Here is a 25,188-nt window from a genome sequence, read left to right on the forward strand (position 1 = left end):
TTAAACGGAATACCGAATTTGACCCAATACGTTATATGAACTGACAAGCCATGTGATACTGTATTCATGCACGGGTATGGCAAACCTGAAAACATAATCGGGGCGAACCGGGATTCGAACCCACAATCATAGGTTTCTGGCGTGCCCAGGGGACGCAACTCTGCACAGCGAATGGCGGCGCCTTAGACGACTGGGCCACCCGTGCCCGTGTCCCCTCCCGGATTTAACATGAACAGTACGGGTAACGAAAATAGAGATTTCTTATGATGAAAGAGAATGTGCTATCTAATTTGTCATGCCATGGATATTTATGTGCTTACTCGGAAACAATAAGTCGAATCGATGTGCTTGACGAATGAGAATCAATTAAAATAAAAGGGTAACAGACAGGGGACTTGCTGTTCTCTCAATTGTGAACGCTGTTGTTATAAACTGTATGGGTTATGGGATGTAGGGGTTAAGGGAGGATTCCGTTTGATTCAACATCTGTTTGAAAGCGAACGATCAAAACGTATTGTTGTCAATGGCAATGGCACGTTTGAGCTAATGTTCGTTGTGTTCTATCTGTTCTCCACCTGTGTTCTCGTAACAAGTTCTCGACTTTAAAGCAGATTTTGGCCATTCTGCCCAAGCAGTGCACTTATATATGCATAGTTGTTAACTGGCGTTCAGATATTTTACAAATCGATGTCTGAAAAATCACGAAATCACATCAAATATGACTTTGGATACGTCGGTTATCCAGGTATGGCAGCAAAACATTATCTTCTGGAATAAATCGCAAAATGAAAGCAAAACATGTTTGTTTGAAAAACGTACATAATTAACCTTTGCTAAGATTGAGTTGTTTGATTGCACAGGCTAGTGAGAGACATGTATGAGATGCTATTGCACTGCTGAAACGTTGAGTCTAACTATGGTCTGCGTTGATGGAGTTTTTTGCTTATAATATTCCAGCATACTCCATTCCGAGGTCCAAGCACTTCTGCCAAACTAGTTAATATAGCTAAGTTACTACCGTCCAAAATAGTTACCTTGATATATGTTTAATTTCTTGTGGAACGTTCTTGCAGATGAACTTTTTGTTCTCACATTTTTTCTCTGGTAATCTGTATAGTGCACTCAGTTGAACAAAATACATGTGTTTTCAAATAAGATCTGATGTCACTTCGGAACATTATTGTTTCACGCTGAGATGTGAATGAAGCAAACGAAGTGTCGTAGAATCTCATTATAACGTGACTTTTATCACGTGACCATCAAAATGGCGGCGCCCACAACAATAATATTTTCATCCTTCGTCATCGGTTTGATAACACCGCTACAAGCCATTTATCCATTCAGAAACACGTCCTTGTCGATAGATGAGCGTGTTGCAGATCTCATTAACCGACTGTCACTGGATGAGATTGCCGAGCAAATGGCGGGCGCTGGGGGAGGAGGCATGCACGGTGGCGAACCCTCCCCAGCAATACCTCGCTTGGGTATTGGGAAGTTCGTGTGGTCAGTTGAATGCCTGAGGGGCGACGGCATGGCCGGAAATGCAACATCCTTCCCGCAAGCCTTAGGTCTCGCAGCTTCATTTAAGTGAGAATATTGATTTTTACATTCTGATAAAGTGTTACATATTTCAAATAAATATTAGTGAGTGAGTTGGATTTAACACCGCTTTTAACAATATTCCAATCATATCACGGCGTGTCAGCTTAATGTGGGAGGAAAGCCCGAAGGTATGCAGGTGTTTACCACTTCGGTGAAACCCATGAGCACCGGTATGGTGTTGACAAACCTAGAAAATATAATCAGGGCGAACCCACAATCATAGGTTTCTGGTGTGCCCAAGGAACGCAACTCTGCACAGCGAATCGCGACGCCTTAGAGGACTGGGCCACCCGTGCCCCCCAAATAAATATTACATAAATACTATAAAGGCCTTTTGGAGCTAAGCATGAAAATCGAGTGAACATTGAGCAGTTGTCTGGGGTACTAATGTACCACTTTGAGCATGTCGATTTGGCACATTATAAATTATCACATTATCATGATCACATATAATAGCGTCCACCAACATGTGAAGCCAACATGCAATGATGTATAAATACTTGTAAAAATGGCATTAAACACAAATCGCTCACAAGCCAGCTGGCCAAAGTCCCCGTTTAATTATATGAAATAACATTTAATTATTCTGTATTGGCAGCCGGGAGATAATCTATAAAGTAGCCACTGCCACAGCCGCTGAAGTAAGGGCTAAAAACAATGACTTTGTGAAGCGAGGAATATTTCACGACCACACTGGCCTAGGCTGCTTCAGTCCTGTTATCAACATCATGAGACATCCCTTGTGGGGCAGGAACCAGGTGTGGTAATGTAGGATTTATATTGATCATGTTGATAGATTGTTTTATTATTTTTAAGGCATTGGTGGTAAAAACATTTATTTATGCAGTTATAGAAAATGTGAACCCAATTTGTATTTTGGTTTAGACTAGGTCCAAGTTATCCTATGCTTGTAAGTATGCTTGTTGTAAGTGACAGCAAAAACAGCGCTTGATTTTGCTATATACCGGTAAGACATGCACCATTGCAACCTGTTACCGAAAAATGCAACCTAATATTAATGTCCACATGTTTTTCACTAAGCCTTTATTGCCCATACAACATTGACACTACCTGACAAATCTTGTGTTATCTGTTATTTGTTATGTATCTTGACAGTTTGGCATTGTATCTTGACAGTGTATCTTTGTATCTTGACAGTGTGTCATTGTATCTTGACAGTGTGTTGTATCTTGACAGTGTGACATTGTATCTTGACAGTGTTTCATTTTATCTTGACAGTATGTCATTGTATCTTGACAGTGTTTCATTTTATCTTGACAGTATGACATTGTATCTTGACATTGTTTCATTGTATCTTAACAGTGTGTCATTGTATCTTGACAGTGTTTCATTGTATCTTGACAGTATGACATTGTATCTTGACAGTGTTTCATTGTATCTTGACAGTATGTCATTGTATCTTGACAGTGTGTCATTGTATCTTGACAGTATGACATTGTATCTTGACAGTGTGTCATTGTATCTTGACAGTGTGTCATTGTATCTTGACAGTATGACATTGTATCTTGACAGTGTGTCATTGTATCTTGACAGTGTGTCATTGTATCTTGACCGTGTTTTATTATATCTTAACAGTAAGACATTGTATCTTGACAGTGTGTCATTGTATCTTGACAATATGACATTGTACATGTATCTTGACAGTGTGTCATTGTATCTTGACAGTATGACATTGTATCTTGACAGTGTGTCATCAGTGTGTCGTATCTTGACAGTGTGTCATTGTATCTTGACAGTATTACATTGTATCTTGACAGTGTGTCATTGTATCTTGACAGTGTGTCATTGTATCTTGCCCGTGTTTTATTATATCTTAACAGTATGACATTGTATCTTGACAGTGTCATTGTATCTTGACAGTATGAAATTGTACATGTATCTTGACAGTGTGTCATTGTATCTTGACAGTGTGTCATTGTATCTTGACAGTATGACATTGTATCTTGACAGTGTGTCATTGTATCTTGACAGTGTGTCATTGTATCTTGCCTGTGTTTTATTATATGTTAACAGTATGTCCTTGTTTCTTGACAGTGTGTTGTAACTTGACAACACATGTGGTGTCTCCTTCGGCAAGTTACTTTGTTAAAAAAAATATATGCCTCTGTTCAATTTGCAGCAAAATTGGTACTGTGATGGTAATGTGAAGGCAGCTTGGGTTTTATACTCCCCAGGGAGCTGAGAATGAAAAAATCTCTTGCAATTTGTGATTGGTTACTTACATTTGCTGCAGAATTGGGGCGGAATATGGCCCTTGGAGCAGGTCTAGGTACATCCCTGTACCCATGTTCCATCATACTAAAATATACAACATTATACATATGTATTCAGTTACAGTGTACAACCCAGGCATCAACCCCGATGTATCTACACCTGATCAGAGGCCAATGTACAGCCTCAAGTCTGCAGCAAATGTCCAAATTGTAATTAAGAGTTTGTCAGTTTGTGTTATTAAAGCCACAAGTAATGTTATGACTTTGTAGAGGTGTCTTGTGTTTCACTGATGGCAGGAATCATAAAGAGGAACAGGATTTAGTTTACATTGGTGCATTGAATGCAAAAAAAACGAGAACTGTACCAAAATTCACTTTTGAATATTAAAAAAAAAATAATCCCAAATTGCCTGCCAATTGGGATCCTAGATAAATCCTGGAATACATCATTTTTCATTTATTTACGAATGTGACGTTACAGGAAACCTATGGTGAGGACCCATATCTGACTGGTGACTTGGCAGCATGGTTTGTCCGCGGCCTGCAAGGATCACATCCCCGGTACCTGGCTGCAGCTGCCACCTGTAAACACTTCGCTGCCTATGATGGGCCTGAAGACCTCCCTGTAGGAAGAGAGAGTTTTAATGCCAAGGTATTCAGTAATGTCGCCATTACTTACTTAATTTTGACCTGTTTGCATTCAAATTTATGAAAAATCCCAATATTAAAACATCACATTTAGTAATTACCAATGTATCCGACTGCCTCCAAAGACTTGTGGTAGCTAAAGAGTGTCTGCCTGGAGCGCCCAAAACTGAGTTCACATTTTTTTACACTGCATAAAGAAAGATAATTCAACAAATGCCTTGAAATTACTTATTAATACAATAACTAAATAAGACTACATTCTCAAATCCTGGTATCCTGCCCAACAGGACCGCCTCAGTGGTCTAGTGGTAGAGCGTCCGCCCGGAGAGATGAAGGTCTGGGGTTCGATCCCCGGCTGCGTCATACCAAAAGACGTTAAAAGATGGTACTTATTGTTACCCTGCCTGGCGCTCAGCATTAAGGGGCTAAAACAAGGACTAGTTGGCTTGGAGTCGGTATGCTGTCTCTGAGTGGGGTTTTCCTGTTAAACTGCGGCATGGTATCTCAAGGATCTAGCACTAAAAATTGGCATCAGTCCGGACTAGTACAAGCAGCCACACACACACACACACACACATGCATGCATGCACGTCGCTATATAAGTGCAAAAATCTTGGACGTGACGTTAAACCCATTTTCACCTCACCTCACCATGTATCCTTTTCAACCTGCATACCTGTATTGCTTTACTTACTGATTGAATTCAGGTATCGCATGTAAATATACTTTTGTGAACTGATTTATTAATGTATAAACATGTCAGTATGTCTCAGGTATTGTTGATTAGACATGTATATCAGTGTTGTGACTTTTTGCAACATGTTACACACAGTGTCTGAAATAACTGCCTGCCCACCTGCCCGTGGCTTGTAACTTTTCTGTCGGGCTGCATGAAATTTTCCTCCACCTGCCCGACATGTCTTGCAGTTAATTTTAAGACTGTTTATGTTTTCAATCTTATTATGACTCCTTGTAGATTATCATGTAATTGTTTGCATTATTTCAACTGAATCAAGATGAGGTTTGTCTTAGTTTTTGTGATTTTTCATCATTTATAATGCATGAATGCGGGCAGGTAACTTTGAAGATGGGCAGACAAGACTTTTGTGTCACCTGCCCGACTGTCTTGTTGGGTTTAATAATTATTTCAAACACACCTGGGGAAGCACACGAACAGATTCAAGTCAAGTTACATGTCACCTGTAACAGCATATAAGAAGATATAGTTTGGAAAAAGTCAGTCTCATTAAAATCAGATCTTCGCCCTCAATACTGGTACACAATGTGTGTAACATCTTGCATGAACTCACAACACCAATACACATGTCTCATTAACAATGTGTAGTGGTAGCGACCTGTAAGATCTGATTCTGATGAGATTGTGACACTGGTTATCCTCTACTTATCAGTCATAGGTTTTACTCCTTTTACCTTTCACATCCTAACACTAAATTACTTGAATCCTAATATCCTAATAAATCTACATGATACATGCATATGTAAAGAAGCATATCTCGTTACTTATGAACAGGTTTCTGAGTTTGACTTGCGGACAACGTTCCTACCACAGTTCAAGTCTTGTGTGAAGGCGGGGGCGTCCGGCGTGATGTGCAGCTATAACAGGTAGGTCTGCTATCCTTCATATCATGCACTAGACAGCATTTAAGCAACACTTCTCTTAACTGTGATCAACAGATTTGAATAACTAGAGACAAAAGCCATCAGAAAATAAAATCATTTTTAATGATAACTAATAAAATTCATTTGGTCTCTTGTCACTGCTAACCCCTATAAGTGAGTGAGTGAGTATGGTTTTACCCCGCTTTTAGCAATATTCCAGCAATATCACAGCGGGGGACACCAGAAATTGGCTTAACTCATTGTACCCATGTCAGGGAATTGAACCCCGGTCTTCGGCATGATGGCAAAAGCTTTAACAACTAGGCTACCCGACCGCCTTACCCCACCCCCCCCCCCCCCCCCACACACACACACACAAACCTATAAGGTGAACTAGCCTTCTCTGGCTGAAGGAGACCCATGAAGATCTGATAAGAATTGATCTTCAGCACCATGTTTGTCGTGAGAGGCGACTAACCGGATCAAGTGGTCAGGCTCACTAACTTGGTTGATGCATGTCATAATATCTCATTTGTGTAGATTGATGCTCATGTTGTCAATCATTGGATTATCTGGTCACAGACTTGATTATTTACAGACCCCCATCGTATGGCTAGAATATTGCTGAGTGCGGCATTAAACAACAAACAAACAAACAAACAAAAGTCTGGAGGAGGGAGATACAAGTACATGGACCTGTAAACATGTCATTTCAACATCATCCTGACAACAGAATATACATATATTTCTTCCAGCAAGATTGACTACAAAACAGAAATGATATTGATCTAAACAACATTATTCTTTTTTCTTTTCCTCCCAATTGTAATTCATTAAATATAATCATCTCCAAGTATGGTAAGATATTGTTTGCGTGGCTTGAAATATGAAGTGTGAAATTAAACGCTGTTCAAGTGTCAACACTTAGACAACAGAAACTCCAAGAAACCTGAGTGAGTGAGTTTGGTTTTACGCCGCTTGTAGCAATATTCCAGCAATATCACGGAGGGGGACACCAGAAATGGGCTTCACACTTTGTACCCATGTCGGGAATCGAACCCGGGTCTTTGGCGTGACGAGCGAACGCTTTAACCACTAGGCTACCCGACCGCCCCCCCCAAGAAAACTGAGAATCCATTAATCAACATGTTGTTCCCTATCCTATATGTTTACAGCAGACTGTGAAACTCCTCAAAAAGGCTCTCCAGTGCCAACTTGCTGCAATGTAATGTGATTTCCTTTTTGGATGGACAAGACCCATATGTGAACACACAAAGCCATTTAGAAAGTGGTCAAATGTAACAAATGTTATATTTGGGATAACACTTTCTTAGTAAAGTACAGATTCTCGTACTTTTTGGGGTTGCGTCCTGTCCGGGATTCAAACCCACACTTGCCAGAGTGAGGCACCCAATCCCCATCACAAAAAAGTCAGTGCTCTAACCCACTCAGCCACCGAGGCTTCCACAAAAATGAAAGTCCGACAACTGGTAGTCAAGATCACATACTTTGTGTACCCCTCTGACAAGTGTAAATTGGCACAGCTCCCATGGCCGAAAGCTATGAACCAACAATGCCATTTAGTATCTGTACTTTACGAAGAAATATAACATTTGTTACACAAGACCCGTATGGATTCTATGTTATTGTTAATGAAAAGTTTATCAGTTAGCCTATCATATGACATGTAGTTTATGAGGTTGTGATCCCATACGCTGAGACATGAAAACTCCACTCCACATTAAGTTGCTTTATTCAACCATCAAACAAGAAACCCTACCTTGACATTTGCAGTAAACTTGAGATGTGTAACTTAACAATGCCTGGAGGACTGTTGTGATGATGTTGGTCTCGGGTCCAGGGCCAATCTCCTTTAGGCTAAACTAAATAATAGTCTTGGTTCTCAGTCACCACCCACATCATCATTAAGTCCTCCATGCATTTCGTTTTTATTTCCATTTTAAAAATATAAAAAAATTCTTAAAAATACATAAAAACAATACAATCCAGTATAGCACACAGTTACTTCCCTTTACATGTGCACTGCTCTACTACACATCTTGTGTTATGGTCATGGCAGTGTAGCCGGGTGGTGGTGCTAACTCTGAATGAGTTATAGCCACATAAGTACCACCCACTTATAACCCCCCTTAGATTCATTCTATACATATATACATACATGTTCATCTATTATCACCATCACTTCATTCTGTGTTCATTCTGTGTTCATTATATGTTGTCCTTGTCTGCAGTTGAATGTCAGCCAACTAACACCAACCTGATACCCTTTTGCAGCCTCTGTAATTTCTCCAGCTTCACCTGGACTTCCCCCTATCTATTTTTAGATATGTCCACCACTTCATGTGACTGAAGCATCTTGACTTCCTTTTAATACCTGTAAGATGCTACCTTTCTTCTGATTGGCCCTTTGGTCTACTTCTTTAAACTTCCTGTCTCACCTGCCCTTCTCATGCATTCTGCATGAACTCTTTATGGAGGGAGGACTCTTCTTTACAGCTTCCCTCCCACCATCTACTCCAAAGGAATAAATATCATCATCATCCAAGAACTGCCTCATGTTTTGACTAGCAGCCCAGTGGCTGGACACATCACACCACGGCAAATATTATCCTGGGGGAAGATTTACACTAGAGTATAGTATAGGATAGGATTAAACACACTGGTATGGGTTCAAATTCACATGGGAGAATCATCCTGACACTAGAGAATTTTATCCCTGGGATAATATTTACTCTTGCACAAGCAGAGACCATCTATACCGATTTGGTCTTTCATAAGCTTAATGATAATGCTATCAACCAATTCTTGCTCAGGGATCGATTTCGCTGCCCAAGCTGCACCAGCCCAGGTATTCCATCGCTAGTGCAGGAAACTTGTATTGCCAGGATGCACCCTGTGCAGGTAACGTGTCCCACCACAGCAGTTATATTGGATAAAGGTGGAAAACTGATTCTCTTTAAATTCGCTGCAAATCTTTTTGAATCCAGGAAACAAATGTTTTATGAAATTAGTGAAATACAAAGGTCTGCATGCCGTGACCTTGCAGGACTGATACCGTACAATTACCACTAGAACAGTCACTCATCAGGTTACAATCACATCAAGCACACACTTTGAAACTTCTTTTTGAGGTTGTTTACTGGATATCATGAGTGAGTGAGTAAGTGTGGTTTTACGTCGCTTTTAGCAATATTCCAGCAATATCACGGCGGGGGACACCATATATGGGCTTCACACATTGTACCCATGTCGGGAATCGAACCTGGGTTTCGGTGTGACGAGCGAACGCTTTAACCACTAGGCTACCCAACCGCCCCGGATATCATGATGTGAAAAGCCATATACAGATTTCCCCAAAATAAAATACTGGAGCACATTGTCAAGTTTAGGTTCTCTTTGAATTTTTCTAAATACTCAAAATAACTCAAAATAACTCAAAATACAGTGTTTCATTTTTTGATAAACTGGGGCAGCCAGTATTTTGGTTGTGCAACCTGATTAATTTACTTGGTTGCGCCTGGTGCAGGTGGTAAAACAGAATGAAATCGAACCCTGTTGCTTGGCCTTAATTGCTCTGTGATATAACTGAAATCTTTCTGACTTATCCTCTCATTACTCCTGGGTTGAGCTTCCATTGTAATAATAATGATAATGACAACAACAATAATAACAATAATAATAATACGTAATATTAGTATTTGCAAATCGCCTCTTATCCAGAGGTTTTCCCTTCTAAAGAGCCTTGGTCACATGCTGCTTTGAAGAGGATAGTCTTGAATGAGAATGTGATGTGTTCATTCTACGTCTGTATCTTTTGTTGGCCCGAGTCACTCCCAAATAAAACAATCCCACATTGTGTTCAGCGTGAACGGCATCCCTGCGTGTTTGAGCAAGTACCTGCTGACGGATGTGCTGAGGACTGACTGGGGTTTCCCCGGCTACGTGGTGAGTGACGCAGGGGCGCTGGAGTTCTCCATCCAGTTCCACCACTACCTCCCGACCTACGCCGACACAGCTGCAGCTGCGGTCCAGGCCGGACTCAACCTGGAGCTAGCACCGGATCACTACAACACTACAGGTATCTATAACACTGGAGCTGGCACCGGATCACTACAACACTACAGGTATCTATAACACTGGGTCAGGCCGGACTTAACCTGGAGCTGGCACCGGATCACTACAACACTACAGGTATCTGTAACACTGGGTCAGGCAGGGGCGGATCCACGATGTTTTAGAGGTGGAGGTTCACAGTAAGACTTAAAGCATTTGATGATTGTGGATTAATCTAGTAATGTGTATGTGATACTACTACTCATATGTGATTTTCACAATGTGGGTGTGGGTGTGGGTGTGGGGGTGGGGTGGGTGGGGGAGGGGGGAGATCGACCCCCGCTGACACACATTTTCAAGATAATTCTTTCAAATAATGTATTCAAGTCTGTAGTTTTTAAGAATAAACATGTATTGTAGGTGTTGAATGTTGATGAGTTGTATATTTCCCTGAATATGTATGTATGATGAAAATTCATATAACCCACAATCCACCACCCACAGTCAACACATCAGTATTCATGCCTCATAATCCACAATGCAATCCACATCTCACACCCTACAATCCACACCCACCAATCCACACCCCACAATCCACACCCTACAATCCACAACCCTCATTCCATACCCTACAATCTACACCCCACAATCCACACCCTACAATTCACACCAAAAATCTACACCCCACAATCCACACCATACAATCCACATCTCAAACCCTACAATCCACACCCACAATCCACACCCTACAATCCACACCTTACAATCCACATCTCAAACCCTACAATCCATAACCTACAATCCACATCTCACAATCCACACCCTAAAATCTGGGGGCACGGGTGGCCCAGTCGTTCAAGGCGCCGCGTTTCGCTGTGCAGAGTTGCATCCCTTGGGCACCCCAGAAACCTATGATTGTGGGTTCGAATCCCGGTTCGCCCCGATTATGTTTGTAGGTTTGTCAGCACCATACCCGTGCTCGTGGGTTTCACTGAAGTTGTAAATGTCTGAGACCTGCATCACTTCGGGCTTTCCTCCCACATTAAGCTGACACGCCGCGATATAACTGGAATACTGTTAAAAGCGGCGTTAAACCCAACTCACTCACTCACCCTACAATCCACACCCTACAATCCCCATCTCACACCCTACAATCGACACCCAACAATCCACACACCACAATTCACATCCCACAATCCACACCCCACAATCTACACCCTACAACCCCCATCTCACACCCTACAATCGACACCCAACAATCCACACACCACAATTCACATCCCACAATCCACATCCTACAACCCCCATCTCACACCCTACAATCGACACCCAACAATCCACACATCACAATCCACACCCTACAATCTACACCCTACAATCCCCATTTCACACCCTACAATCCACACCAAACAATCCACACACCACAATTCACATCCCACAATCCACAACCCTCAATCTACACCCTACAACCCCCATCTCACACACTACAATTCCCATCTCACACCCTACAATCCACACCCTACAATCCACAACCCACAATCCTCACCCCACAATGTACACCCTACAACCCACAATCCACACCCCACAATCTACACACCGACATTACACTCCCCACCCCCCCCCCCAATCCAATCCAATTAACATCCCACATGCCTCGCACTAAATGCCACACCCCTCTATTTACAGTTCATTCCCCATTATTCTCCCCCCCCCCCCCCCCCCCCTCCCCCCAATCCAATTCCAATTTGGAAACCACTTCCCTTTGGATTGCAAATTTGGTCCCTTGCACTGGCGACCTCATAGATAGCTTCCACGTCTGTGTTTTCTATATCTAGTTGTGACGCATGATGTTTGCAGTGTACAGGGCAATCCCTGCAGCAGTGGAGAGGGGTCAGTTGTCAGAGAGTCTGGTGAGGGAAAGGGTCAAGCCAGTGTTTGCCACCCGGTTGAGACTGGGGGAGTTTGACCCACCCTCTTTGAACCCCTACACCCAGTACAACTTGTCCCTCATCCAGAGCCCAGAACACCAGGACCTGTCTCTCCAAGCTGCTATACAGTCCCTAGTGTTGCTGAAGAATGATGGGATCTTACCTCTCAAGAAGAAGCTGAAGACACTGGCAGTGAGTCTTCTCAGGTCCCCAGTACAGCACGCTTGTCTCCCTTGGGGTTCGAAGAAAGACAGACTATAGAGGTCCCCAGTACAGCACGCTTGTCTCCCTTGGGGTTCGAAGACAGACAGACTATAGAGGTCCTCAGTACAGCACGCTTGTCTCCCTTGAGGTTCTACGAAAGACAGACTATATAGGTCCCTAGTACACCCTGCCTGTGAGGATTCCAGGGCAGCATATTGGTCACCAGTTCCCCCGACTTGTCCCTCATCTTGGGGATTCCAGGGCAGAGCATAGGGCCCCAATACCCAATACTTGTCTCCCCATGTGTATTATTGATACACAATGTTGCAATGTTGCAAGCTTACTGTTTGATTGGCATTCTAGAATTTGCCAAATTCCCAAGGGATACGATGACATGCATCAACCAAGTCAGCGAGCCTGACCACCCAATCCCATTAGTCGACACTAACGACAAGCATAGTCATTTTTCGCGGCAAGCATGGGTTGCTGAAGGCCTATTCTACCCCGGATCTTCACAGGTCCCTCAGACAAGTACGAACACGCTTATAATGAACTGACAGACATAACGAACTCATTTTTTTGGTCACGGCCATTTGCTGCATATATGCTTATAACGAACTAGGGTTATAACAAACTAAAATTAGTGGCCCTTTGAATGGTGCACATGACTTTACAAAAATATGCAGTTGATCAGGATCACTCTGTTTTAATGGAAAAGGATTGTAATATTTCTTGTTGACCTGTCCCAGTTAGCATTTAGACGTTGGCCCAACGTTGGCAATGGTTGGCAATGTCACAGTCGGATTTCATATGTTGGCCCAGCGTTGTTACTACGTCAGGTAGCATTTCGGAAATTATGTTCGAGGGAAGCTACTCTAAATTGACAGGTTCTGATAGAGGGGCTTTGTGTTTTTGCATCTCTCTTAGAGCAGATACCCAATGTTGGACCAACGATATTTAGCCAACGTTGGACCAACGTAAGTGATGATGTTGGCCCAACGTCTGACTGTTATTATGTTAATGTTAGTGACATTTGCATGTTTGACGGCATGTTAACTCTATAACTATTGTCTTATTAAGAAAATGATGTATTGTTTACCCCAGTTAATTGGCCCCATGGCAAACACGACAAGTCAGATAATGGGAGACTACTCTGCTGATGTGGAGGAGAGGTACATATCTACTGTGTTGGATGGCATCGCCTTGAGTGAGATGATGCGGTACTCGGCGGGATGTGACGACACGTGGTGCCGGGAGTACTGGGCAGCGGAGGTCATTCAGGCTGTGTCTTCTACTGATGCTACAGTCCTCTGTCTTGGTACAGGTGGGGTAATATTAGCACCTCTTGGAGCAAGACCTTTCTAGAGCAGATCCAAAGGGAGGGGTACAAAATATCAACTTCCTCTCTCAGATAATTTCACTGCCTACAACATACTACATTTGGTTTTCATAGCGGGGGGAGGGGTCCGGACCCCGTGGAACATGATGCTTTTTCCTCGCCAATGTCAAACAACTTTATAATATTGGCATTGGTGTGAAGTAAACTGAACTCTCATTGGCCTGACTACTCTCTGATTTCCCTCTTACTGGGATAGTGGTCGCATCTAAGCAACTACATCCAATAGTGTTTGTATGTAAGTGACTACACTCTAAAGTGGTTGTGTCTGAGAGACTACGCTCCAGAGTGGTTGTATGTAAGCGACTACACTCCAGAGTGGTTGTATGTAAGCGACTATGCTCCAGAGTGGTTGTATGTAAGTGACTACACTCCAGAGTGGTTGTATGTAAGCGACTACACTCCAGAGTGGTTGTATGTAAGCGACTACGCTCCAGAGTGGTTGTATGTAAGTGACTACGCTCCAGAGTGGTTGTATCTGAGTGACTACGCTCCAGAGTGGTTGTATGTAAGCGACTACACTCCAGAGTGGTTGTATCTGAGCGACTATGCTCCAGAGTGGTTGTATGTAAGCGACTACACTCCAGAGTGGTTGTATGTAAGCGACTACACTCCAGAGTGGTTGTATGTAAGCGACTACACTCCAAAGTGGTTGTATGTAAGCGACTACACTCCAAAGTGGTCGTATCTGAGAGACTATGCTCCAGAGTGGTTGTATGTAAGCGACTACACTCCAAAGTGGTTGTATCTGAGCGACTACACTCCAGAGTGGTTGTATGTAAGCGACTACACTCCAAAGTGGTTGTATCTGAGCGACTATGCTCCAGAGTGGTTGTATGTAGGCGACTACACTCCAAAGTGGTCGTATCTGAGCGACTACACTCCAGAGTGGTTGTATGTAAGCGACCATACACCCAACAGTGGTCATATTTCAGCCACTACACCTAATAGTGGTTTTATATATAAGCCATTTGTTTGCTTACAACCAAACCAGAGTGGCATGAGTTGTTGACGTGAGTTGTTAGTCATCTCTGGTAATCGGCATGAACATTTCCAGGCCAGGCAGTCGAGACGGAAAACTTTGATAGAGTGGATATGCTGCTCCCAGGGAAACAGAAGGACTTGTTGCAAGATGTCATCAAGTATTGTGAGTACTTAATTATCTTATTTTTCTGATATGAAAAGCAAGCCCTCAATTAGGGCTGTGACAACGTTGTTTGCAGGGGTCAAGACTTGAGGTAATTGATAGTCCTAGCAAATGCATTGGAACTTTTCTATACCTCGAAATAACGACGTGAGGCCTGGAACCTGAAAATACGTTTGCATGTATGAGGTGTCACCAAAGAAAGTGGTAATTAGAATCTGTTTTTTCAGTGGAACTGTGATCCAACAATTAAAATAATAATGGCCAGGACCCTGTTCCACAAGGTGATCCTACGCTATTACTGTCGTGAGTCTTGGTTAAAGTTTAGAAGTTACGATCACCATAGTGCTATGATGATCTTAACCTGCGTTATTCACTGTACACTTGCGTCTGTACTTTTGTGGTCTGTGTCATTATCTATCTTTGCCACTTATTTAAACTGTTCGTCATGATATGTCTGAAATATTGCTGATGTGACGTTAATGTTGAAAAGACCTTAAATTGGCATATTTTCCTTGAAAGGGCTTTGAATTGACCCGAACTATGCATCAATACAAACCATCTTACCGAAGGGCATTGACTGACTATAAAAGTCCAGTTTCAACCCTTGCCGAACTAGACTGGAATTTCCAGGCTCGATCGTAGCGCCACCAGTGACTGTTACAAGTTATGTCCCTTCTATACCCTTCCTATTGACCTATCAGATTCTACCTCTCATATCACTTGCAACTGTTTCAAACAAAATGGCGGCACAGTCAAGACGATCTGATCAATAATAAAGATCTATATTGTATTTAAATGGCCTTACCTCGAGAAGTGCATCAAATTACTTGAGCACCTTGATTAAAAACATGAACAGATTTGCAAATTATCTGTCACTGCCCAGTTGCTTTGTAAATCCTGCAGTTGACTGAAATCTGCACGTTGGAATCCATGTTGTCTACGAACCTGATGTCTAGTTACGTAACACGAATCTGATTGAACTATGCATAGACTTGTTAGTCCAGCCAAAATGTTACTCCGGAATTCCAGCCTAGTTCGGCAAGCGTGGAAACTGGACTTAGTCAGTTAACGCCCTTACCTCAGTCTTTCACACTTAAGTATATTATAAAAATATAATATATAGGGCAAGAGCCTCCTGGAATTGTCAATTTTTAAAGTAGCCATATTGGTAGCCTTCAATGGTTCTTACACCTCTAAGTTATTGACTGGCATGATCAAGTACATTTGCTGGAATGAGTGATGAAGGCGGACTTTTCAGGCTTCACGAAAAACAAGATGAGCAAGTTGATATCGCAAGATGAAAATGACCTTGTTTGTTATGAAATTTAAAAACAAATTATTCAGGGTGGTGATTCACCCGAAAAAATGAATAAATTTCAAATTATGAAATGAAAGTAAAGTATTGGATACAAATTGAATTGGACCATAGTATCGGGATCTATATCATATTGCAACCCCACCATTTTGTAACACCTCCAACATGAAGATCACTCAGCGAATGGGAATCTGGAATCCTATTAGAATAGCCATCAGATCTCCAGATCAGCTTCATTATTTCCAAAGGAAAACTTTAAGTACCCAATGTAAATATTAGCCTGTGAGTAAACTCTCAGTGGCTTTGGAAATTATTTGGAGATCTGAGCCATGCATATTGCAGCATCCCATTGCTGCATCAGTTTGTCTTATTTTGTGTCTGTCTGTCCTACTGAAAGTGTTATTGATTGATGGCTTAATGGATTGAAAATAGCCAATTATTCTTCACAGGCTGTGCTAATGTTATTTTAGGTGATTGACCAGAGAACTTAGTAACACAGAGGTGCGAGTCTTTGTCATTCTTAAGGGGTGCGGTGAAGTGGTTCAGTAATACCGCAAGGGGATTAGAGGGGGGAGCACTGTAGTGTAGTGTCATCGGCATTAGTGGCGTTGAGAATTGATTACAGTTAACAAGTGTTCGATCATGTAATTAACTGTGAAAACATCTTTGGAAGATGATCAGCTGCAGCCGATCCATCATCAATGCTTCACATGCTTGTGTATTCACATAACATGCCTCCATCACATCATGCGTATGACCAAGCCGTGACCGTGGGTCCATGGAGAGAGAAGCCACAGAGTGCTCAGACCAACACGTGCTCAGATTACACAGACAATATTTCTGATGCAACATGTGTCATGGACTTGCGTCATCAACTCGACACATAACTTCAATATCTGGCCACGGCAGCGTAGGGTTGATTTGACCTGTGGTTATTTTTGTTGCTTAATGCTGCACTCAGCACTATTAGAGCTATATGACGGCGGTCTGTAAATAATCGAGTCTGGACAAGACGATCCAGGGATTGATTTCATGAGCAACGATCCATGCAATTGGGATACAATGACATGCATCAACCAAGTCAGCAAGCCTGACCACCTGATCCCATTAGTCGCCTCTTACGACAAGCATAGTCGCCTTTTACAGCAAGCATGGGTTGCTGAAGACCTATTCTACCCCGGATCTTCACGGGTCCTGTGATTATGTACTAGGGCTTGGATGAGTCCTAATTTACGATCCGGGTTCTCGAGTTGCAAATATTAACTATATGCCTACTTGTCTCTAAAGTTGGGTACAAAAAGTCCAATTGGGAATTGTTTTACTACAGCCTGGCAAAGACTATTTTGATAGAAACATGTACACGTATACACAATCTGGCCATGCATACACTGAAGTTTATTGAAGTTATATCTTTATTCAGAAATATAAAACTCACAAGGAATGCATACATGGTTAGAAAGAAATGCAAACATGAGTGACTTGTAGTGTAACCATGGAGTTAATTTTTGTCAATCACCATTATATCACATGACTAACCATGGGTCCGGGTAGTCATGTAGGTACCCGTGTCCTCTTAGTATCCATCCGACCTGAGTACCCAAATTACCCCTATCAGCCCTATTATGCATTGCCAGAGTTTCAGATAATTTTTTGAGCAATTGAGTTTTTACTCTAGGGTTTCTATTATAATTGGGTTATTACATTTTTCATTTGGTAACCAAAAGTTTTTCACTCCTCTATTTATCAATGTATAGGGTATTTCCCCAAATTATTCAACATTTTAAGATTTGAAAAATTAAGAAATAATGTTTTGGATGTATATAACTGTTCTAAATAAATAGGCTTGACCCGGGAAGTACATTAGCACGTAATTTTGTTTTGGAAATTAGCTACGTTGTACAAATGCTGAAAAGGCTTCATTAGGAATTTACATGTGCTGTTTTTATACATTTGAGTTTTTCATTTAATGCATGCGTTTCTGTGCGCAAGTTAATTGAAAGTAATTGGGGTTTTAATATTTGGGGGGGGGGTATATTACGCAACTGATTTTTCATAGTGCTGTGTTTGTCTGGAACTCTAGAACTAACAGGTATTCTTTAATGACACTTTACACACACAAAACCCTGGTGGTCAAATGGTGCCTTTTGCTATTTAGGGATTTTTAGAATTGATATTTTTCTGTTTCCATGGCAACATGTTTCATTTTGACTCTGTCCATAGAGGTGTGTACCTGACATAAAAAAAGGTTAGTTCTGAATCCCAATTCCATGGTATATTTTTGATAGCCCAATAAATATTCTTGTATACGAAACAACAAATTACAGTCAGATGATTTTGTGGGGGCCGGGGGATTTGTCATCTTCTGATGACTCTTGTTTTAGATTTCTATGATACTCTTTTGGTATTCTAGGAATAGCTAAGTCCCCTGTTGACCATGTTTTTGATAAGAGAAGATTGTGTGTCACTGAAGCCTGACATAGACCTGGGGTGGTATTCATAAGCATTACTAAGTAATCACCAAATGATTATTATTTGTTCCTAGCAGATCTGACCTGAATAATCTGCTAGGAACGAATAATAATCATTTGGTGATTACTTCGATTTTCGCTTACTTTGATTTCAGCGAAAGGTCCAGTAATCCTGCTACTGTTCTCAGGAGGTCCTCTTGATATCCGTCTGGCCGTCAGTTCTGCTAAAGTGGCTGCCATCTTGCAATGCTTTTTCCCAGCTCAAGCTACTGGCAAAGCTCTGCAGAGTGTGTTGACTTTGAGTGACTCCTACAGCAATCCTGCAGGGAGATTACCGTTCACATGGTATGCCTCTCAACAGCAGGTATGATATGGACTCACCTTTTGGAATGAATTATTTTTTAGGGAACAATTAGCCCGTCTGCCCACCCATCCAACCACTCCATGATCCATCCATCCATCAACCCATCCATCCACCTGCCCATGCATCCATCCACCCATCCATCTAAAACCCATCCACCCACCAATAAATCCATCTAGCCACCTGTCCGTCAACCATCCAACCAACCATCCACCAGCCCACCCACCCATTCATCCACCTGCCCATCCATCCATCCATCATCCATCCATCCACCCATCCATACCCATACCCAGTGGCCAATTACCTATTGTAGCCTATTCAGCTATGGTATCAACATTATGTACTGCCTCTTTAAGGATGTTGATAAAATATACATGCTTTAAAAATTGTTACCTTATTTCTAATAATGATGATTCCCTGAATACATCTGACCTGAGCAATGTTGGACAAGTCCATTTTGTGAACAGGTGGGTTAGGTTCTTACGTTGATTATCTGTACCTTTGCTCCTAATGCTGATTGTCATATCTCTTCCACTCTTGGATGCGATCTTTCGGCCACTGTGTTTACCGGCATACCCTACATCTATGGGGAACAACTCAGCAGACATTTCCCTCTAAAAAATAACGGCGTCCCATATATGACGTCATCAAGTTGTGAGTGCATATTCGAATGTCTAGAAATGACATCATGCTAGAACAATGTTATATAAACCACACTTCATTTTTCATTGCTCTATGTGATTTGGTTTGTAGATATCTTATGTATATGCATAATGTGGGAGTGAGTTTGGTTTTTAGCTGCTTTGGACAGTATTTCAGCATGTCAGTTTTAACGAGGTGATGCAGGTCTTAGATATTTACCATTTTGGTGAAATCCAAGAGCATGCTATGGCGCTGACAAAACAAGCATCATAATTAGAGAGAATCTTTCATTTGAACTCATGATCGTTAGATTTTGATGTATCTCAGTAATGTAACTCAAGTCATTATGTTTTCTTCTAGCCATATATATATATATATATATATATATATATATATACACACAGGTGGCCAAGTTGCAGAATCTGTGAACTTGCACTTGCACTTGCACTTGCACTTGCACTTGCACTTGCACTTGCACTTGCACTCCTTGGGCATACAAAAACTTGTGGTCTTGGGTTCGAATCCCAGATTAACCTTCATTATGCTTGCATCTCCCAGGAGTAGCCCACTGGTTAAAGCGTTCAATTGTCATGCTGGAGACTGGGTTCAATTCCCCACATGGATACAATGTGTGAAGCCCCTTTCTGGTGTCCCCCGTTGTGATATTGCCGGAATATTGCTAAAAGCGGCATAAAAACATACTAGCTCCCTCCCTCCCTCCCTCCCTCAATCAATCAATCAATCAATCAATCAATCAGGCTATATTGGATGGTACAGTAAAACTAAACACAGATTGAAGTTTCATAAAATATCTCTTTTCCACCAGGTCCCCAAGATGACAGACTACTCTATGAAGAACAAAACTTATCGCTACTTCACCGGGCAGCCTTTGTACCCCTTCGGCTACGGCTTGTCCTATTCCAAGTTCAAGTACACGGACTTCCACATACAGCCAGTGAAGGTGAAGGTCGGGGAGAGCGTCACCATCACCTTCAAAGTGACGAATCTGGGACCATATGATGGGGATGAGGTAAGAAGAACTGATTGTAGTGTTGGGGTTAGATAATCAGGATGTACCTTGCAAGTCCAATCGCTAGTCACCTTTCAAATCAAGTGTGATGTCATACTTTTTAGGGAGCGGTCATTTATTATAGGTTGGATGGGTTAGTGAGAATGAAGGTCGGGTCATCAAAAAATATATATAGGAGGGTCAAAAAAATATAATACCAGGGGTCCGGAAACGGTCATATGCGCCGGACATATCCGATTGGGAATCTCAAATGTCAAACATATTTGGGGAGGGTCATGTGAAAATGGACATTTTATAATAAAATATAAAGTGTCTTTGTATTTTGTCTTTTTAGGGAAGGTCATGAAAGAAATTACAAGGCCATGGGAAGGGTCAGGCCTAAGTATGACAGCATTAGGGTATGGTCATTATTTTCAGTCCATTAGTGAATCAAAAACCTCTAGCTCACGCACCACTGTAATAAATGACTGGTCCCTAAGTATTGTATGTTAAGAATATTAATTACATTTTAGTAGCCTTTAGCGTGTCCTCCCCCCATTAGCTTGGTATTGCCGGATGAAGGTGAGTCTATGGCGGTCTGGTTGCAGTAATGGGTAGGGCTGGGACGAGTCCAAATTCACTACCATTTAGCCATCCCCCTATTACCCGACCCCACACGGGTTCTCGCTGTAGGTCTCAAGAGATAGGTACAAAATGTTCGATTGGGAAACGTTTGACCGTACTCCTATCAAAATATATTTAGGTATGCGTATAAACCGATCTGGTCATGCATACACTGAAGTTGGCTGAAGTTATATCATAATGCAAACATATAAAGAAAGAAACGTGAACATTAGTGACTTGAAGTGTAACCACAGAGCTCTAGATAATTTTTGCCGTTAAACAACATATCATGTGACTATCCACGGGTCTGGGTAGTCCTGTGGGTACCCGGGTCCTACTCAGTACCCACCCAACCCGAGTACCCGAGTTATCCGTCCCAGCCTTAGTAATGGGTCATAATGTCAAGATTGATTTAACATGACACAACAGTAATTAAGTCCTAAGTCATGATGTGGACTTGCAACATTATTTTGTGAGGGACAGATTATCATTAATTTATGAGTAGGTTGTTTTACATAATACACATTCTAGGAAAAGGTATGAAAAATATGATTTTCCTGATCTCAAGTGGAGACACTGTTCAGTTTTATTTTTGTTTGTTTGTTGTTTAATGCTGCGCTCAGCACTATTCCTACCATATGACGGCAGTCTGTAAATAATCTAGTCTCGACCAGACTATCCAGTGATTGACATCATGAGCATCGATCCACGCAATTGTGATACGATGACGTGCATCAACCATTTCAGCGAGCCTGACCACCTGATCCCATTAGTCGCCTCTTACAATGAGGCATTGTTGCCTTTTCTACAAGCATGGTCATACCGTTCCGTCAGTCACAAGATTTAATTTGAACAATTAATGACGTCACTCCCGCCAAACTTGGGAAACAATGAAAGGATGGAACATTTGGTGCCAACTAGCCAATGAGATGGAGCAAAAATTAGGATGCTCAGTTCAACCTGTGTTTATGCCATTGTGGGTAATACATTGCAGATGATGTTTTTCCCTATTGGGATACGGAGGCAGATAACCATGATATCATCCTGGGAGACCAAACATGAGGATTGGGTGTTCACAGTGTGCTATCTTGTTGATTTTGTGTTATCTTACCCAGAAAATCCATCATATCGAATGACCATATTAGTTGCTGGGTAAAGCTTGCAGCAATTTATTTTTTCCATTAATTTCTTGAGCAAATTATTTCTTTCCAATAATTTTTATGAACAATTTTTATTTCAAAACAATCTTAGGTTCCAATCGGTTCATTTTTTGTTTCACTGTAGGTGTCAGTTTGGATGTGGACATCTTCCTGAGTCAAGGGAGTTGCTTGACTGTAAAAGTCCATTTTCCGCCCTTGCCGAACTAGGCTGCGATTATGGAGTTATATTTTGGCTGGACTAATGAGTCTATACATAGTTCAATCAAAATCGCACAACGAAATCGACATCCTGATTGTAAACAACAATGGGCAGATTTCTGTACGATTAGCAAAAGATATGTACCATCAACCAGGCGTCAACCAGATATTTTTGTAAAATCTTTTCTTATTTTTGATCAAGGTGCTCATGTGATTTGATGCACTTTGCAAAGTAAGACACGTTTTATTACAATACATATCTTGAACATCAATCAGATTGTCTTGACTGGGCGCTGCAAGTTTGTTTGAAGCAAATGCAAGTGATATGAGAGGTGAAATCTGTGTGGTCAATAGGAGGTGCATAGAAGGGACATAACTCGTAATCGCCACTGGTTGCGCTATGATCAAGCCCAGAAATTCCAGCCTAGTTCGGCAAGGGTGGAAATTGGATGTTTAGAGTCAGTTAACTCCCTTGCCTCAGGAAGATGGGTTGTGGATCTGTAGCGCTCTAGTTTTCTTCACAGGTATCACATCAATTTTTCCCTTTTTCAGGTGGTGCAGGTGTATATGTCCTGGCATAACTCCTCTGTGTCCGCACCTCATATACAGCTGGTGGCATTTGATAGGATCCACTTGAGGAACAGGCAGACGGTCAGCCAGAAATACACAGTCACTCCAGAACAGATGGCTGTATGGGTGACAGAGAAGGGTTTTGTGGTTGAGCCAGGTGGGTAGATAGTAATTTCAGAACAGATGGCTGTGTGAGGATTTCAGAACAGATGGCTGTGTGAGGATTTCAGAATAGATGGCTGTGTGTGGATTTCAGAATAAATAGCTGTGAGGATTTCAGAATAGATGGCTGTGTGAGGATTTCAGAATAGATGGCTGTGTGAGGATAGTCATTTCAGAACAGATGGCTGTGTGTTTCAAAGACTGATATTGATAACACACAAACATTCCTAGATATGTCCATGGCCAATCTCCCTGTTATGTTCCAGGTGAGATGACACTGTACATGGGGCCTATACCAGCCATGCATCCGGGGCAGGGAGTCCGGTCTCCCCTGTTGGAGGGGAACTTCACAGTGTACAGATGATGCTCTGTGTGATCAGCATGATCAAGAGCTTAGGAATATATCAGGTTTACCCTTCTTTGAAAGAACAGTGAGCTCAACAACCTGGGCTTCGGAATATATCAGGTTCACCCTTCTTTGAAAAGATAGTGAGCTTAACAATCTGGGTTTAGGAATATATCTGGGTCTTCATTGGAATAATAGTGAGCTTAACAATCCGGGTTTAGGAATATATCAGGGTCTTCATTGGAATAATAGTGAGCTCAACAATCCAGGTTTAGGAATATATCAAGGTTACCCTTCATTGAAAGGGTAGTGAGTTCAACAATCCAGGTTTAGGAAAAGATCAGGGTTACCCTTCTTTGAAAACGTAGTGAGCAGAGCAATCTGGGTTTAGGAATATATCAGGGTTACTCTTCATTGAAAGGGTAGTGAGCTCAACAATCTGGGTTTAGGATTACCCTTCATAGAAATGGTATGGACTGGCTGATTCTATCTGTGATATTTAGATGAAGAGGGAGGTTACATTCTTTATTTATTTTGTAAAGCACATCTATCCCCATCAGTGTATGTAGTCAACATGATTTTCAGGATATGTCATAGTTTCTTACTCTGGGATGCTCACTTTATGTCATGCTCACACACCAGAATATTTATGCATTTATTTACCATAAACAGTAAACTGATAGTCACTTTTCTCACACTTGATGTATTGGTGCTGGTGACTTTCAGTCATAATCTACTGATGTCTATAACTATTGGTGAATAATTTTGTGTCATATATTATGTTATATTTTGGACATATTTCATCATTGTGTAAATAAACCAAGATTTTCTCATGATCCAGTGTAGATAGATTTTATGTCCACCATGATCATCCTGGAAAGGTTTTCAATTGGAAAGGTTAGCTGCTATTTCTCACTGTCATGTTTTTTGTCCTTCCATATCCTTAGAGTGAGTGAGTGATTGAGTGATTGAGTGAGTGGTTTTATGCCGCTTTAAGCAATATTTCAGCAATATCACGGCGGGGAACACCAGAAATGTCGGGAATGGAACCTGGGTCTACTACTTGACAAGCGAACACTTTAACCCCTAGGCTATCCGACCGCCCCCTATATCCTAAGAGAAGGAGTTCCAGTACTGGTTAAAAGGAGCCAATTAAGGGGCTATGTCGTTAATTTTCAGAAGCCATGACCACATAAGTTCAAATCTTTAAAACTTTAAAAAAATTACACGGGAGAATCTACTTCCCTATCAGACAAATCAGAAATTGTCTTTTGGTCAAACTGGTTCATCATATAGCTGGAATATTGCTGAGTGGGACTTAAACAACATCCAGAAGTTTCCTGGGGTATTTACTATTCATATAACACACTCTTCAAAAAAAGAAACGCATAGGTGTTTTGAGAATTCCAATTAGATTTTTTTTTGTCAGCAATCGTCATAAAGACAATTCTTATGTTTGATTCCCGTTAATCATTTCATG

General features: G+C 41.5%; 1 protein-coding gene across 1 annotated transcript; it reads left to right on the plus strand.

Moving 5' to 3' along the window:
* Positions 1 to 1,264: 1,264 nt before the first annotated feature.
* LOC139474574 (uncharacterized) lies at positions 1,265 to 24,462 on the plus strand. Its single transcript, XM_071257642.1, has 12 exons — positions 1,265 to 1,587; positions 2,201 to 2,360; positions 4,318 to 4,488; positions 6,016 to 6,107; positions 9,989 to 10,203; positions 12,036 to 12,298; positions 13,415 to 13,634; positions 14,764 to 14,853; positions 18,792 to 19,000; positions 20,466 to 20,669; positions 23,183 to 23,357; positions 23,629 to 24,462. The coding sequence occupies exons 1-12, from the start codon at positions 1,265 to 1,267 to the stop codon at positions 23,724 to 23,726; spliced, it is 2,220 nt and encodes a 739-aa protein (XP_071113743.1). The 3' UTR covers positions 23,727 to 24,462.
* Positions 24,463 to 25,188: the final 726 nt, after the last annotated feature.

This window comes from Haliotis cracherodii, unplaced genomic scaffold, assembly GCF_022045235.1.
Source record: "Haliotis cracherodii isolate W230 unplaced genomic scaffold, xgHalCrac1.p SCAF_3, whole genome shotgun sequence".
In the NCBI taxonomy this organism is placed as follows: domain Eukaryota; kingdom Metazoa; phylum Mollusca; class Gastropoda; order Lepetellida; family Haliotidae; genus Haliotis; species Haliotis cracherodii.

What these genes read in the sequence shown, in the direction of transcription:
- LOC139474574 (XM_071257642.1), top strand. Translation starts at nt 1,265, where the DNA reads ATGGCGGCGCCCACAACAATAATATTTTCATCCTTCGTCATCGGTTTG. An exon ending in CCTTGTGGGGCAGGAACCAG is followed by an intron (nt 2,361 to 4,317) that starts GTGTGGTAATGT and finishes GTGACGTTACAG; the next exon opens with GAAACCTATGGTGAGGACCC. An exon ending in GTGATGTGCAGCTATAACAG is followed by an intron (nt 6,108 to 9,988) that starts GTAGGTCTGCTA and finishes CATTGTGTTCAG; the next exon opens with CGTGAACGGCATCCCTGCGT.